The sequence below is a fragment of the Maylandia zebra genome, linkage group LG7 (assembly GCF_041146795.1).
Source record: "Maylandia zebra isolate NMK-2024a linkage group LG7, Mzebra_GT3a, whole genome shotgun sequence".
In the NCBI taxonomy this organism is placed as follows: domain Eukaryota; kingdom Metazoa; phylum Chordata; class Actinopteri; order Cichliformes; family Cichlidae; genus Maylandia; species Maylandia zebra.
Genome location: NC_135173.1, coordinates 43,087,133 through 43,105,580, shown reverse-complemented (window position 1 = coordinate 43,105,580; position 18,448 = coordinate 43,087,133). Strand labels below are relative to the sequence as shown.

Below are 18,448 nucleotides of genomic sequence, written 5' to 3'. Positions count from 1 at the left end.
AAAAATTCACTCAACATGTCTGTGGGGGTTTTTTTTACAGTAAAAAATACTACTAGGATTTTAAGTTCTTTGTGTGATTTCAGATCAGTAATACTAATGCAATATGTCAGTGAAAAAAACAACTGAATTCAATTGAGCTGAAAAGAATGATACCAAACAAGGTAAGGGGAAAAGAAACCAAAATGAAACAATTTGAGAGTGAACTACAAGCGTAAACTCAAAAGGAATCAAAAATGGCCGGTTGTATTACAGACCTTAGTGGGTTAATCCAACAAATCATGGAAAATTAGGTTTAAATTTTTGTTCATGACAGTGCAGATTTCTGACATTTTGTGTAATTTAAGCATGTAACAATGTGATTGTTTTCTAACAAAAAAACAGTGTGAAACCTAAGTTAGACTTGTGTTTGTAACTGAACTGCCCCATGTTGTGTAGCTTTCTGGATTTTATAGTTATTGGGCTACGTATTTATTTATTATACAGGCTATACAGTACATAAGATCAAAACTCACATGTTTTATGTAACTAAAGTGTGTAATTATGTGGGCTACAGACAATAATTAAGTTATAGACTATATTTATATGAAAAATGTGTATACTTACTGCATTTGAATCATTATAATCATATATAACCACCTGCATATGTATTTGAAAAAAAAAAGGGGCTTTGATTTTGCCACGCCATTTGATTTCTTTGCCACCCTCATGCCACCCTAAGAAAATTTCTCTGGATCCACCCCTGGCAGGGAAATACAATGCCTGTGGTTTAACAAAACGGGAGAAGTGTGAATCGTGATCAAATTATAGTGGCAACAACAGCCTTTTTTTTTTTTCTTTTTTTTTTCATCAAAACGTTAAAGCTGACTTAAATTATTCTAAATACTAAAGCTGACTTTAGATTTTTTAAGGCTCAAAGTCAGATGCTGACTTTTAGAGAAGTGACTGATTCTAAAATTCATATAATATTTTCTTCTCTTAAACATTCAAGAGCAAAGGATGTATATTGGATGAATGAAGCATTGATAGAGTCAATAGGGTCAAATATATTAGAAACAATTTAACGACTAAAGCCTCAAAAATGTAAATCAATGCCATGATTCCCTGTCATATGAACTATTCTCTCACTAACACAAGCTGGACTACAGTCAATAAAAAGACTTTAAGCAGGCCTTGAAATTGTTGCATAAAAAGTCAAATTTGTTTCATCATTACAAAAATTTAAACAAGATATGGTTTATTAAATTTACAGATATTCTATATGGTCTAAAAAAAGAACATAAAAAACTCTCAACTTTCACCAAAATCAAAATAATCTACATTTAACAGAGCACCTTCTAGGGGGAACAGTAGAACAGCCCTCAGGAAAAGTACTATCAGGTGGCACATACACCCACAGAAATAAAGAACATGACATGCTTTACTTCTTTCTTTAAATCTATAAAATATGTGTGTTATGTTAATTACATTTCTGTCTTCGATCAAACCGCCAGGAACTACAGACAAAAAATAGCTTGTGTGGCTAAATCTGGCATATTTTCATGATAAATTTAAGCGCTCATGTCAATTTCAAACAATAATAAACATAAATCAGAATTTGTACATACCTTACAATGAATCATGAATCAGCCTTAGCTGTACTTTTTTGCCAACGTGCCAAACATAAAAATGGTGAAGGTGATAAACATTACACTTGCTTATCATCACACTGTCACTGTTACTATGGCAGCATTCATAGTAGCTGAAAACACTGCTGTGAGCTCCACATCAAGCTTCACATTGACTAAAATGGCTATTGACTATTGTCATGGTCTCACAAATGTAGCAATCTCAGGAGAACTATTTCATTCATACATTAACAGGGAAACAAGACCAAGCTCCTCATACTCATAATGAACTCATGAAATCTCACAATGATCTGGCTTAATGTCTGTGGAGAATTACAAAGTCTTACTTGGAAAATATTTTGCACAATTGCCTCACCACGCAGCAGCAACAACAACAGAAAAAAAACACAGTTTGATCATTTAAAAATTTAAACAGTTTCTAAGGAGCAGACAGTCATGCAGTAATGAGTCATCCCATCTTCTGTATCCCAGCTTGCCTCCTGTCAGTTTCCTCCTGTCCTAGTTTGTACTTTTCTTGTTACTTAGGCGTTTAGTTATAAACTATATGTTGTTTAATGCCTTCTTACTCAAAAGACATCAAAAATAAAAGTTATTATGACCAAAATTGTTTACCTGTTGTCTGTACACGGTTTCATCTTGCTGAAATTTCTCTTTTCTAAAATAGGACTTCTTCTTTTGTTCTGACAAAGTTGTTTTCTAAAATCTGTCTCATTAACACAGAGCTTCTTTTCTGTCTTTAGTTCCCTTCTTTGTAAAATTAGTGACATTATCTTCTGATGCACGCTGAGCGCTGACAGTCTGATGACAAGCAACGACAGCGATGAGTATAGCAGGAAAGCACAAGGTACTTTGTCTTAATGAGCTGCCATGCAGTTTGAGCTCCCCTCCACCTGTGATACGAGTTATCTCTCTCATCTCCTTATTCATGATAAGACTGATGTCTGTGTGTGCCTGTCTCTTTTGTCTACCTTTATGCTTATGTTCATATTCCAGTACTTCTTTAGCACTCATCTGCTTTGTTAAGAGGCTGAGGAAAGTCTTTCAACTATGGCAAATCATTTTAACCTGTTTAAAATTGAAAAGTTAAATAGAAAGTCCCCTTTGCCCCATGAGTTTACAGAACTTCAGCTGAGGACTCAGTTTAAAGTGTTTAGTAGTGATGTGCGGATCGATCCTGAAATATCGATTCCTCCGATACCAATCATTTATGTTCTAGAATCGATTCTCACATTAAAATATCGATATTTTAGTAATTTGGGGTAAATTTGTAGTTTATCATTAACAGGGACACAATGGAAAGAAACTATAACATTCGGATTGTCTACATTCAAAGGAACTACTTCCTCTTCCGTCTTTCATAGTCATGTGCGAAATACGGCTGTATAAATGTCTCGCAGGCCCTGGCGTGCACACGCACAACAATAGCTGAGCGTAATTGTGTGAACTATTTTACCTCCACAAACAGCTGAGACGTGGTTTGCCATACATGTGGCAAAAAAGTGAGGTGTTGTGGGCATACTTGCCAACCTTGAGAATTAGGGAGACATTCAAAAGGGCTGTTGGGGGGGTGATAAATACATTTTGCAGTGTTTATTTATCGGATAAAATTCTTAAATGTCACCGTTATTATTGGCCGGCCCGGAAACAGCGAGGGAAAATTCAGAGGCTGCTTCCACCTGAGGACCTGGCCTTCGCGGTCTAAAGAAAGCCGGGTAGTACGTAGAGCTGGGCGATAGAACGATAACGATATGTATCGCGATATAACTTTTTCTCGATAGAAAAATTAAACTATCGCGATAGACCTTGCCGCTCTTGTCCTCTTAATAAAAAAATAAAAATAAAAAAAAGAACGGCCAATCCTAATTAAGTAGCGCAGAGCCGAACCAATCACAGCCGCAGCATTACGTCACGTGACTTGTTACGTACAGCACAAGTGCCAAGCTGCACATGTGTACTGTATTTGTTTGGGAAGCAGCCAGCCACCGTACCGCCCGGGTAATGGAGGAAATGAGTGTGCCGACTAGAAAAATCAACCGAGCGTGACCGAAGGTTACCGAAGAGAAAACAGATGATGGTTCCAACGCCGGAGAGATTGTCGAACGGAAGAGCCATAGAAGTTCCGTAGTGTGAAGGTATTTCGGCTATTTCAAGTCTGACAAAAAACAGAGTAGCGTGCACTGTAAATTGTGCTGAAAGCAAGTCTGGAAATACAATAAACTGGTGCATGCGCTACGTCCACACGTACCCGGGTATTTTTGAAAATGCAGATTTTGCTATGCGTTTGCACCTTTTGTCCACACGTAAACGGCGTTTTTGGTCACTGAAAACGAAGATTTTTAAAAACTCCGGCCAGGGTGGATATTTTTGAAAACTCCGTTTTTGCATTTACGTGTGGACTAGAAAAACGGAGAAAACGCAGCGTCAAAGGTGTGCGCATTTTTTGACGTCACACTGTGCGCCACGTTATTGTTTCGGTGAAATGAATTTCTACAATACTGTTAATTCTACTCTCTGCAGTGTTTAAATGCTTACATATACACACAGTTACTGTCCCTCCACACATACGACTCGGTTCTGCTTCTATGCCCCAGCTTTGTTTACTTTTTCCCACCGAGGCTTCTAGACTTCTGATTGGCCAACATTTCTGCACGGTTAGGAATCGAGCGCCACCTGCTGCTTTGGCATGTTCATAGCAGCGTTTTCCTTCATTTCCCCCTTTATGTGTGGACGGGATTATTTTTTAAAATGAAAACGGAAAATCTCTGTTTTCAAAAATACCCGTGTACGTGTGGACGTAGCCTCAGTCTCTGACTGGAAGCGCTAATTCGTCATTCGGCTTTTGTCAGACTAAAGTAACTGTTAAAACTGTTTGAAAAGCTAAGGTATACAACAAGGAGAGATTGAGAATTTCCTTTTAGTTCTCAGTTTATTTGATATTGACAAAACTTAGTCAGTTTTGTCTGTTCTTCTGTAAAACAAACAGATTTATTTTTAGAATTAATATTTTGTTTCTAAGTGGAATTGACAATTTAGTAGTCTGTTTCGTTTGTTCTATTTTGAAACTTAAACGCTTTAGTGGCTGCCTTTTGTGTAGTTTGCAATATTTGCCTTTATTTATCTGAAAAAGTTTCATGTTCCTTAAGTACATCTACCCTGTTGAACTTATTATGGGAAATAAATATTTAAATAAAAACAAGCTGCTGATTATTTCACATTTTACTTGTGAGCAACAGCACATTTAAATCTTACAAATATAGTTATTTGGCTTATATCGTGATAGATATCGTGATCGCCTGAAATGAAAAAAACATATCGTGATATGAAAAAATCTTATATCGCCCAGCTCTAGTAGTACGTCATGAGCTCCCTCGGTGGAATGAAACTCTGTCGTCTGCTCCTTGCTATCTAAAATATAACCGGGTGCTGGCGTAAACTCTAGACCGTCTCACACTTCTTTTTAATCAGTTATTCAGCTGTGTGAAAAACCTGGAAGAACCCTCCCGAGGGATTAATAAAGTTAAATTTAATTTAATAACTTTAATCTCTGCCAAACCGATTTACTCACGAACAAATAAAACACTGAAAAAGCCAAACAATAACATTTTTAAGTTATCAAAGTGACTTCTATATCATATTTAACCCGAGTAGCGAAAGACCGCGGGGGTTTGAAAACGATGTGTCGATCGTCTCAGATATTTGAAGTTTACACAGCTACATTCTCACCTGAAAATATGTTTAAAATAAAATAAAGTTTTTTTGCAACCCAGAAAGAGAAATAAGAGTCATATTAAAACTAAGTAGCTGCCGTCATTGTTGTAAACTGGAATTGGCTGGGCCACGCTATGAATTCTGCGATATGGTTTTTCAATTTTGTTGTCTGGGTGGAAAATCGGGAGAAATCCGGGAGATTTTCGGGAGGGGCACTGAAATTCGGGATTCTCCCGGAAAAATCGGCAGGGTTGGCATGTATGGTTGTGGCAACATCACTAACCTTGTCAAACACCTCAGAGTAAATCATATCACAGAATATGACAAGCGTATGTTGAGGCGAAATGAAGAGAAGGACAGGGACAGGTGCTGCTAGGGCGAGACAGACGTCTCTCACGGAGTCCTTTAGTGCTGCAGGCAGGCAGGTGTTCAAATAGCGCACAACTTCAGGTTTTTTATTTCTATATGATGAACTCTGCATTATTAAGTGATAAGAACAAGTAATCTGATGTCCTGTAATCATTATGATGCTATAATTTGAGATACAATAAATAAAATAAGTTTTTGTACAAAGTATCGGTATCGGATCACCACCCTGAATATTACTTGGTATTGGATCGGAAAGGAAATCACTGGTATCGCACATCACTAGTGTTTAGCTGTGAAATCTAAAACTAGCTTAGCTGATGGTGCCTTTATTGAAGCATAATTTTTTAGTATTAAATTAATTAACATTTGAAGGCTTTATTTTAGAACAGGGGTGTCAAACTCAAATACACAGTGGGCCAAAATTCAAAACTGGAACAAGGTTGCGGGCTAACATTAATATTTACTGAAAAAAAAAAAAAAAAATCTTCCTCCAGATTTAAGAATGAATCTCTTCTTATGGACTCAAACAAGTTTTGCTGAAAAACTGAATATGGAACAATTAAAGCTTAATACTAAACAATATATATATTAGCTGTATAATACCAGTAGTGTCACGATCTGAAGAGGCAGACCGTGCGGTGGTGTGTGTGGTGGACCCAGGTGCGAACACACGAGAGTAGACTGGAGTAAACTTAACTGAAAGCGAGCCTTTATTGTGGCCGGTGACAAGGAGTGCAGATAAGGCAGAAACGCAGTGACAAACTAAATTATCACTAAACTGGGAAAGTAAAACTAGGAAAAACTATGAAGACACAGGAAACCATAACTATGAATACTAAGACTGGCTGTGACAACATGGAGGGTGGGAACACAGATGACGCGACACAGACTACATGAAACACAGAGACTAAATACACATCAGGGATGATCAGGGGAAGTGGCCACACATGGGTCTTGTCTTGGTCTCGATGGACTTTGGTCTTGGTCTTGTCTTGGTCTCGGATTCCTCAGTCTTGTCTTGGTCTTGCTGTCTCAGATCGACACAGTGGTCGGGAGATTTGGAGTCAACAGTATCCATGACACACAACCTAATGTTTGATAATGTGTCATGCGCAAAAGCATCGGCTCGAAGAGCCATGTTTAGAGAGTGCTTTGTAGTCAATCAGAAGAGTCGACTCCCATTGAGCGAGAGCCGGCTCCTCACTTAATTTCCTTTCACTGCTCAGCTCTCACACAGTGGCTCAGCTATGGTCCAATCCCTCCATATTGTGGCCAATCACATGCGAGGATATAGGATAATATCATTATGTGAAAAACAGAGAGGGTGAGAGACGCGACAGTCAAGTGGAGCTTGTGTCTGTCCTCTCAGTAAACGAGTAAGACAGTAGACAGCGGTGAGGAGGGCTGTGCGAGTGCATCGCAAAAAACACATAAATATGCCTGACACCCGTAAACGAAGCAACATCTGGCTGCAGTTTAAGACTTTTTTGTCTCGGTCTTGGTTTTGGTCTCGTCTCGACTTTGTCTTGGTCTTGACTCGGTCTGTCTTGGTCTTGTCTTGGTCTCGATACCCTCTGGTCTTGGTATTGTCTTGGTTTAGGCGGTCTTGACTACAAGTCTAACCATGACTTCACAGGTTATACTGTAGTCAGATTTTGCAATACCATCTGCATCTGAGATAAATGAAGAAACCTTTGACTGCCCTTCAAGAAGTCTGGAGAAGCTAAAAGCTACTTAATTATAAGAAAGCTGTCTAAGAGAGTTCAGGCTGTGCTGACAAAGTGCTCATACCACCTATGAGTTTCAAGCTCATTAGAACTACGCAAACTCTGTTTTTGCTCTTTATTATTTATTTCCATGTATGTTTGGATATGCTTTACTAAATCACTGCAAGAAAAATGTAAAGAAATGAAAGATGGTAAAAGACATTTGCACAGTGATGTATATTTTGCCCTTGATTTAAATTAAATAAGACTCTCCAAGTTTGCAAAGCATTTAAAACATTCAGGATTAACAAACCCCCACAAAACACTGAACTAATTAACTGATTTTTTTTTCTTCAACCTATTTAATTTTCATCTTTAACTAATTACTTAAAGATAAACAAAAGATTAAAAAAATACATTAGATAAATAACTAAATAAATAGAAATGCTGGGAAAATAATAAAGGGCGTTACTCCTCTGACATCAGAATGTCTGTTATGGTGCCGTGTTCGTAATTTAGCAGGATCACTGAAGGGAGGATGTCTGGGAACACCTTTAGCCATACAGCAGATGACAATATGTGGGATGTCATTGGAGTCCAGGACCTCTTGGTCTTGGCCAATGGTTCTGTAACCTCTCGGTTTAATCTCATGGATCCCACTTCCAGGCTGTAGATAATAAAAAAAAGAAAAAGAAAAGAAAAAGAACTTCATGGCCAGTTTAAGACCAGTATTAAAAGCATGAAGACACTGCATAAAGTAATTTACCGACCTTAACCACAGTAAATGCTGATGTGTGAAGTGCAAAGCCATATGAGTGCGAGTTGTTTCCTTTCAAATGAGTGATCTCTACAGGTGATCCAATATTGCCCCCGTTCCCTTTCAGTTTTTTTTCAAGGGTTCCATCTAAATGTGACAGAGAAGGACAATTATTTTAAAAAATGGACACAAATCTGCATATTGCAGCAGATAACCGTGTCCCATTTTAACTTGTATATAGTTAAAATTTCGCTCTCCATGCTTTAAATCTCAAAAGAACTATCCTCTTTCTGTTGTCATACTCTGATTTTCATTTATATGATTTTTGTTTTGAAAGTGCCCTAAAAATTGGTGTGTTAGCTTTAACTTGGAACAGTAAAAACAAAACGTATAAAACCTTAAGCTACATCTAAATGTGTTAGTAGTAAATTAATGTGGGGAAACTTACTGTTATGGCAAATGCAGATGGACCCAGGGAGCAGAACGCACGGAGGCAGAGTTGCTGTGAAGAAAGTTTATTTACAGCGATGGGGAGGTATTAACAAGGACAAAGTATATACAACAGCGTATGAATGGGGACGCAGAGCCAGGACGTGCAGGTGACGGAAACACACACAAGTAATGCACTCGATCTAAAAAAAGGAAGAGGGACGTGAGAATTAGGAGGGTCTTGCCCGATAACCGAGAAAAGCTTAAAGTAAACTTTACAGAGAGTTGGAGAGCTTACTTGGTACTGTTTATTGCCAAAACCTCCAGACAGAAAACAAACCAGACGAGGCGAAATCCTAGGGAGGAAACAAAACTCCTTACAGTCACCAGAAATAATCCAACGGCTCCAGCAGGCAGGGGCAGAATTACAGACTCTCCAAAAACTTCTGTCACGTAGCTCCTAAAGAACACTTCAGAAGAATGCATCTGATGAGTAACAGGTGTGCCAGGTTCAATGACTTACTGCCCCGCCTACCTATACTAAAAGGGAGGCACCCAAAAACACATACAGACAAAAACACCACATAACCAGAACCCAACTCCTAACACTTACAGCTGTTACCCATCCCTTCACTGTCACATACATCATCTGTGACTGGCTGATGTTGGTTAGTGAGATCGAGGTGGTAGGTGGCTCCAGAAGCAGCCTTGCTTCGTCCTCCAGCTGCTGACTGACCTGGATGGGCACACTGACTTACACTGCCGTGTCCTTACTGGAAAGCATTGTTCTTGTGCTTCCAAATGTGGTCATTCTAAAATTTCTAATTGTATAGGTTTTACCCTCTTTAATTTGGGAGGCCAAGCTTTCAAATATAACAAATCTGAACACATTTGTCCCGTCACATACTGCCGCACTTGTATTATTGTGGACAGCTTTGGGCCTTGCACTTCCATCAGAGAAATGCCAGCCAGTGACTTTAGGGGTTTCTTTAAGATACACCACTTTCACCGTTAGGGGTGGCAGCCTCTTGTATGGCTCACTGGTATTGCGATGAGGTTTTGATGAAGCCATTCTGAAATTACACACACAAACACACCCGCACACAGAGAGAGAGTTTTACGAGACACGATAATGTCCATTCGATTAAATAGGACAAACACAAAAACCTGATGTTTTATATATTTCCCTTGAGCCTGTGAATTAAAAATAATCTTGATGTTTGTGTAGGCCCTCGGTCATCTTATGCATGTTAGTGTTAAAAACGTGAAAGAAGGGAAGGTCTTGATAGGTTAAAGAAGTCCAATCATATTCTTTTAAGCTCTTAAGACGTCTTTCTTGATATCACACACTCCGTGCAGTAGGAGGTGCCACATATTTTTAACTCTGAATTCATGCATGCCAGGAACAGAGTAAGTGCTGCAGCTTCGGATCCCACGGAGTCACGGGGAGCTCATAACATGGCACGGGGCAACTGAGAGAAAATTGTAAACCCGAACATGCATGTAAGACTTATACGTTTTTCAATGCTCTCTGTGTTAATAACTTGTAATGTAAACGTCACAGTTAATTAGCCAAGAGTGTACAAAGAGCACATGAATGCAAGAGTGTAAAACTGTGTGGCTAGCGGTCAGTGTACCTGCTACGGTGCTGCAAAGATGTGAAATTCGCACAGGTGCTTATGGCTTAGTTAACATAAGCAGAGCCCTTATAATTAAGAAGTATGTCACATTGTGTTATTTGTATGCTAAGAATATCTGTTAAAAGGCATATAGCCTTCTGTAGTCTACATCACCGTTTTATGTTCTGGTCTTTGCATACATCACGATAACTGAAAAAAAATGAAAAGGAAAAAAGTGGCTAATGTTTAAAAAAAAAAACAGTAAAAAGTTCTAAGGTAGAACTGCACAGGCTTCAGTTCATAGGTACAAGAGGGTGATATCTCAATCCCTTCATAAGAATCTTGGAGCCTCTTAATCATGTCACTGAGGAGTGAGAATTTCACCATCACTGCTGTACCACGATTACGTGACCATAGTGGTAGAGGAAGACCACTGGGTGTTCTGGAGTGTGGATCAAAGAAACCATATTTGCCTGAATTGGATCTGAACACTGCGATACACAATCCACTCATAATCAGTAAGGCATACTGCACATCTGACAACAGGCAGCTCAGTCCTGCTTCTAAGATCAGAAATGTATCTACTGTTTCCTCTGGAGGTTCTTCATATGTCCCATACCGGGAAGGCTGTGTCATGTCAACATGATATATAGACCTGCGATCATCAACTTTGTCTGGAAGCTCATCGGTTGCCAAATGAATATTTTTTGGAAATCTTTTCTTGGCCTCTTTGTACATCATATCACCTTTATCCAAGACCAGATTAAGGTCAGCCGTAGTCAAGTTTTCATTCGCATGAATCAAAGCAAGAAATATGAGTGAGTTGCATATGCACTGACTGTTTCTAGAGTCTTCATATTTAGGATGAGCCTGGCTGCACAGACATGTGTTACAGAGGGCTGGTTTTCAAGGTTCACTGTTTCTGCCTATTCCTCTGCGGGGCAACCTGCATATGGCCAATAAAGCATTCATTCATTCATTCATTTACAGCATCAGCATAAGATACCTGTTGTACATGTGCAGGAACATGTTGACCTGCCTGTTTGACACCATCAGCATTGGTCTTTGCAGACACACTGTCTTCTCTGAGGAAAATCACACTCAGCTTGTTCACATGTTGGTACACTGTGAAACTCATGGAAATTCTTCCAGCGAGCGTTATACTTCTGCAAGCCTTAGCATTGCTGCTAGAGTTAACACTGCAGCTAGCGCTAGCAGCGCTAGCTCTCTTGCTGTTAAAAGTGAGCCACACTGGCAATAACAAAGCTCATTTGTTACTTTTGTCTCACTGAACACCAATAACTATCACAGGAATACTCTTCTTGGCAGGTAACAACTGCTAAGACATTATAGCTAGCGTTAGCATTGTTGCTAGCATTAGCATTGTTGCTAATGTTAGCACTGTTACTAACATTGCTAACGTTAGCACTGCTGCTAACAATAAATTTTATAAACCTAAGTCATAGAAACGTCATTCTTTTTTAATCTTTCTTTTTTCTTTTAACTTTGCTGAACTTTAAAAGGACTTGTCATGTGAGTTTAAATGTCAGACATGTATTTTTACCAACACAAAAATAAAACAGTCCAGCACTGAGTGTATTGTACTTACCACAGCAGAGAGCAAAGCGGAATGAGGACAGTTGGGCTCAGTGATGGGTTAAAAACAGATGAGGCGTCCGGGTGGTGCTTGGAAATTTGAGAGTCAGTTTGAATACCAATCAATAATGGCATCTGTGAGTATTTATGGTCGTGTCCAAATTCATGGGCTGAAGAACAATACTGTGAATGCTTTTCAAGCATTCAAACTAATTATGAATGCAGAAAAGTAATATCAGGTTTTGGATCCACCATGCATTACCATCTGCAAAGTGTCTGATTGGCAGTGGCACCGCTAATTCAGTAAAATTGTACCTGGATAAAAAACACACAACAGAACACAAGAGTCATGGATTGGACTCCCCAGAGCACAGACCTCAACTCTTGTGTATTGTATTTTCATGTATGTTTGCACCTTTTACCCAACAACATATAAATAAATGAGGGGTCACATGAAGACTTTTTCACAGTACTTTATATATGCGCATTAAGGAAAAACTCTTTATGCGTTACACTGTGGTAATAAATAGTTGTTGTTTGTTTTTTTTTCCATTTGCACCATCCTCCATCTGTAACCAGGTGTTCCACCTCTGGAAAAGCAGACTCGTGAAATAAGTGACCTTGTCTCATATGGCCAACATCATCAGGACTGTGCCATAGAGGTCCACTAATGCACATTAATCCTCCAACACAATGACCCCAATCCCTTAAATCTGTCAACAGGGAGCTGATGCTCCAGATTACAGATCGAGCTGTAATGATACTAAGGAACTCCTGTCTCGTTTGAAAATTCACACACAATTTATGATTTACAAACTTCATTATATGCAGTAGTAATGGCTGCTGTGCGTCTGGATCTCAGTGGATTACCGTACTGCCAGTATAAAGTGGCTGGGATTATACTTTATAATGCTGTTTTCCAACCGCTCCTTTTTCAGCAAAATCTTGTATGAAGAGTATGAGTAACTGAAATCCTCTCTCAAAACTGTGATAAAGCCAAACATTTCACGCTGACATCATCTAAATGGCATTTAGTTTATATGTAGGAGACCGAGATTGGATGAATCTGACAGCAAAAAGGTTTCCAAAAAGCCACAGCATTTCAGTGGAAAAGCACGGTGAGACATATTTTGTTATTGTTGTCACACAAACTGTGCAGCTTTTATATCTTAATCAGTTCTGTGTCTGAACTTTTGAGTTCGGAATTCTGCCCTGTTTGATACAGAAGGTCCACAATCAAAGATGCTCAGCTATGATCCAGCACAGAGACAGCTTTAAATCACCGCTTATCTCTGTTTGTTTACTTTTTCTACTGTTGCTGGACAGATAAATCGACTGGAAAGGAGAGACGGGTTGTGCACATACAAAAACGCTGGGCCTGTAGGTAGAGAATTTGGGAGAAAGTTATTAAAATTGCTTTTATCAACACTCTAAATCCACCCGATGCTGTTGTGCAGCAGAGAGTGACAATGTGCGCTGACATATCCAAAGCTGCCAATTCCTGAGGTGCGTGGCATCAGATTATCTGGGCTTCTTTAAGCTGGTGAGGTTGTTTATGCATCACAGTTACAGAATGCAATTTTAAAAAGGTGTAGCTGTGGTCACCTCAGAGACACAGGAAGGGGGGCTGGAGAAAAAGAGACAAATGAGCCATGAGATATAATATGCAAGCCTGAACCATTGATAAAATACCTGGAATTCTTTGGGGACACAGTCAGGCTACACAGAATGAGAATCAGTTTTTTTCTGCTGAGTTTTTTCATCCTCTCAGTGTACAAGTCATTTTATACAGCAGGACAAAATCCTGGCAGGCACAACAAATACATTGCTGTCAGAGTGACATTTCCATGATAAAATCAACCTTAAATGACATTCAGCTGTGATTAAACAAAATCAAATCCCACGGATTCCTACTAAAGCTTTAGCCTGTAATCCAAACCATTCACTGTACTTTCCTATGAATCGCTTTACTATTTAAAAAAACAAAAACAGTAGCTGAATTAAATCCATTTTCAATTATAAAAAGAACCAATCTATTTTCTCTTTATTGATAGAATCTTGCAGGAAATACACATCACATTTTGGATTTAAAAAAGCAGGATGTCACAGAGAAAAAAAGGCATTTTATTTTCATTCACACATGAAAAATCTTACAGTCGAATGAATATGTGCACTGTGAGAACAGACCAAGATTACACGTTTTTTACAATTTGTAGAAGCAGGCTCCCAGGAGAAGCCCGAAGCCCAAGGTATCTCTGTTAAAAAAAAAAAAAAAATCAGGAACAATGTCCATCTCAAACTCTGCAAAGACTATTTGCATAGCCTGCATTTGATTTGAATAAATATCTGGCGGAGACTGTAGTGACAGATTGCTCAAAATAACTTGATAAATGTTGCATATTCTCTGACAAATTGCACAGAGTCCTCAGGTATTCTCTAGAGGAGTCCTACAAAAAGTACAAAAGGCTGGAAAAGAATAGAATTACTAACAAGAAACAGTCCCTCCTGTACTGGTTTTTACCCTGAACTGAGCAATATCTGGAGCTGTTTCTGCAGGAGCAACAGAACTGTTGAAATGTAAGAGGAGATGAAAATGCAGTTGTCTTGAATTTGAAATGTGGAAATAAGTAACATAGCATAGAGAGTGTTTGTTAATATTTACAGAAATAAATTGGAGCCTATAGATTTCTTTTATCAGAGGATAAAACATGCAAATTTCTTTTAATCTTACTAATAAACATCACTTCATTTTCATGTGCACAGGTTTGCACATTATATAGAAAATGTCATTCACGTAATCACATATACATCCTTTTCCCTTTTTTTTTAATAAAGAAAAATTAAAGACTTTGTTTTCCTTTTATACATCCTTTACACATACACACACCTAAACAAACTCACTGGGGTTCTCCTAGAGGTTTCACTACAGGCCATGGCATGTCAGGCAAAGGTGTTTGAGGTTCAGCGGGGGCCTGCTGTTGCTTTTGCTTCTGCTGGTTGGCCCAGTCTAACTCAACACTGTTCTTCTTTAGCGCAGCCAAGTGCTTGATGTCCAGCGTGGTGAAGGTGGTGAACTGGACCTGGTTTCTCTTACTGGTGGGGGAATGAAGAGGTTCACTGCGGTGTGGCCTCGCCAGTAGGGTAGCTGAACGATTTGCCATGGGGTCAATTGCCTTTCCTTGAAACTGCTGGTGCTGAGAGCTGTTCCTGCTTCGTCCTAAGGTTGCAGTTCTTTCTGGGACAGCCGCAGCGCTCACTGTAGGCAGATTGCCTTCCAGGCTGCGATGACCCATGGAATCTATCGAGTGGCGGGACTGCAGAGGGCAATGAGGCTCACGTTTTAGTGTGGACACTTGAGCCGGGGCACCTGAGGCAGGAGCACTGTGATTGCTGTTCCCAAGCCAAACCCAGTCGTGTTTGTGATCCTTTGTGTCTCCACTGGGGGCTGTGCCTGCCTGTATGGGGGTCTTTTGTTTCCTGAAACAGAGACTATAAGAAGCACAATTGAGCAGAAAAGCCAAGATGGCAACACAGGAGACCCCCACCAAGGCATACATGCCAATTTCCATGTCAGTCATAGCTTTGAATGTCCTAATGAGGTCACTCTCAATTACTTTGGGAGTTTTAGATTTAGGAGGCTCCTTTTCGGGTCTAACTTCTACCTTAGGAGTATCATTCTCAGGAGAGGCATCGGGGTTGTCAAGCATGTTTCCATAACTTACCCCAGGCCCTTCCTCTTTACGGACAACACCCACTGTTGCTGTGGGTTTGGCAGTGCTAAGTTGTGTATTTAAGTTTAATTCCTTTATTCTTGTAGGTGAAGCTGCAGTAGAAACAGTATAGGTGGAACCTTTTGGCGCTTTGGTTGCCTTTCCGATCCAGACAAGATGGGCCTGTGGATTTCTAGTTGAAAATGTCGTTGGAGTGGTAGTTTTTACCAGAATAGACTCTTGCTGATCAGATATGTTGGCCCTGTTGAGCTGTTTATCCATCTCTGTGGCAGCAGTACTTGTTTTGCCCATCACTTTTGATGCACTGCCATTTAAATCCTTACTTCTGTCAGTGCTTCCTTTCCCTTCTCTTGCTACACTTTTGCTACTACTCTGTAAGTTGATCTTGAGAAGCCCCGAGCCCACTGCCAGCTTGCTCTTCCTTTTAGATTTTTGGCATTCCTCACAGATCCTCAGCTCCACTCTCACTGGCGCCCCCTGGCCTTCACCTTCACCCTCTGCTACTACAAATGCTGACTGTGGAGTGCGGCGTATTGTGGCCACCCGCTCATCTGGGGTAGAAACAGTCAGAGAGTAGATACTGCGGTCAAACAGGTCCAGTGGAGCAACTGCCCCATCGCTGAAAGAAACCCAGCAGCTGACCAATGCTTCCTATGAAAGAAAGAAAAAAGGTTATATGTAGAAAATCAGGTCAGAATACCGGTGGTACATCAATACCTCCCTTGGGCTATAGTCTCATTATTGTTAATAACATTAAACTGCCTATGCCAATCCCTTTAAAGTATATAATATCAATGTTAATCTCTTCATAGTAAATGCCAGTAAGTAGTTTATCTAAAGTTATCCACTCTGGTTGAATTGCATTTCATACCATAAAGATATTATGAGAGTCTTATAAACGTCCTTCAAAAAGAAACCCAAAAAAGAAAAATTAATTAACATGGGTCACATTAAGAACAGAATTGGCCAGTCAAATTACATTAATGCACAGTGACCTATTTCCTGTAGCTAATGTGAGTTACTGACTTGCCAAAGACCTAACCTATATTTTGGATTTGAATACATTATAAATGGCCCTAAGCAAAACATTAACACCCCGCCATCACAGACACAATTGGCTGGTCATGGGCACTGGCATGGTTCTAATAGTTTGTTATTGACGGGGCAGATCAGCAACAGTCACTGTGTACTGGAGGTAAAGTGAGTTGTCGTTCCAGCAGCTATGGACCGCCTAATTGCTGCCCCATGCCTGCGACAGGGAGCTGGTTTAAAATGGGCAGGATGCCATGGCTAAATGTGTGAGTGAGCTTTTAAAATGATCATCTATGCACCCTGTCTGCCTTTCCCGCTCTTTCACACAGCATGGTGGTTGGAGATGATGGTCGAGGCTGTGAACACAAAGAACTCCTATTCAAAGAGGCGAGGAGAAAACACAAATATTATTAAACCCCTGAGGTCACTGGTATGGGAATCTGCTCTGCTGCGGCAGTACTTTTAATTCAAGTTCTTTCTGTAGGAGGCCATTATATCTTTGTTGCAGGATGAATATTTAGGATATGTTAATAACGTACTACTTTATTATGGCAAGTTCAAGTGTAATTTTAAGGGCTGTCTCAAAAGGTTTTCAATGAGAAACATGTTTTTATGTTGCTTATACTACCTCTGCTCCTTGTGTGCAGGAACAGCTGAACCCTAACTGGAAAAACCCTTAAATGAATGCTGAACAGTGCATTTATGACTCAAGGCATTTCTCTTCTTGCACTTTTATTTGCAATCCTTGAAATTCAGACTGCGATTAAAGAAGCTGAAAACCTTCATGATATATGAGAAAGCCAACCTGCAATGCTCTCACACTGGGATGTTTCAGACTATAACAAACCATAAAGGCTTTTCTTCTTCTTCTGCTTTTGGCTTCTCCCTTTAGGTGTCACCATAGTAAATCATCTACCTCTGCCTCTGTCCTAAGCCCCAATCTCAACCCTATTAAACATTTGCGGATTACACTTAAAACCGAGGTCTGTGCCAATTCTGCCAGGAAGGACGGTCAAATATCCAGACAGAATTATGCCAGAAGCTTTTTAATGGCTACCAAAAGCATGCAGTTGAGGTGTAACCTGCTGAGAGGCATCTTACCAATTATTAGTAGAGGTATAAGTATATATTTGAGCCTGTATGTGTACTTTTAGCCATGTGTGGATTAGAGAAAATCTAAAATAACATCAAATTTGTGCACTTAATTCTTGTTTTTTTTAAAGTCACTAAAGACGTGCTGTTTAATCATTCCATCCTGGAAAAAAGTTCAAATAAAACATCAAAACCAAAACCACCATGGCATACATTCCCATAATCAGTATATGTAAATTTCTGAAAACAACTGTATAACACACAAATGACATGTAGTGTATGAGGACTTGTTTTCAAATGAAAAAGTGGAACTTTTTTTCTTTAGACTTTTTAAATCTGCTAAGAGTACAACAAACAATGTTGGACTACAGAGACAAGACTGTGAATGCAATGATGTTATTTATGCTCTTGCTTTATTATGCATGCATCTGAATAACTGTTTCCAGGCTGGTGTCACTAATAAAAGGAGGGAATTTGTCAGTGGAGCTTGGTGATGAATGCCAGGAGGCTACTTGTTAAATGTCTACACCTCCACAGAACAACGACAGAAAGATGTTTTATGACAAAGGCTTACAAAGTTAAGAAAAAGAAGGAAAAAAGACAGACTGTGCACTCTCACAATCAACATTTAAACACACAAAATCTGCAAATTCTGAGTTCCCGTGATCTTAGCTAAGCTGTCTTATGATATCCTGCCTATGGGGACAAGTCTGATAGACACTTCCACAGCAGCAGATCAGAATTTTCAAAGATGCAATTTTAAAGAAAAGTTCATATCAGGGAT

At 39.4% G+C, this 18,448-nt stretch overlaps 1 protein-coding gene and 1 long non-coding RNA gene across 2 annotated transcripts in view; both read right to left on the bottom strand.

Moving 5' to 3' along the window:
- Nucleotides 1-7,492: 7,492 nt before the first annotated feature.
- On the bottom strand, nucleotides 7,493-11,323 carry LOC143419703 (uncharacterized). The gene is made up of 4 exons (XR_013099716.1): nucleotides 8,893-11,323; nucleotides 8,614-8,797; nucleotides 8,179-8,312; nucleotides 7,493-8,075 (listed from the first exon to the last, which is right to left on the bottom strand). It is a non-coding gene; the product is annotated as an uncharacterized LOC143419703 (long non-coding RNA).
- Nucleotides 11,324-13,912: 2,589 nt separating this feature from the next.
- The window catches only part of si:dkey-1d7.3 (transmembrane protein 132D), a 37,582-nt gene continuing 33,046 nt past the window's right edge, over nucleotides 13,913-18,448 (bottom strand). The window contains exons 10-11 of the mRNA XM_076886415.1: nucleotides 14,711-16,191; nucleotides 13,913-14,064 (exon numbers count right to left, since the gene is read on the bottom strand). Of these exons, the coding sequence (XP_076742530.1) occupies nucleotides 14,013-14,064; nucleotides 14,711-16,191 (1,533 nt within the window). The 3' untranslated portion in view covers nucleotides 13,913-14,012. The remainder of the gene's footprint in view (nucleotides 14,065-14,710; nucleotides 16,192-18,448) is intronic.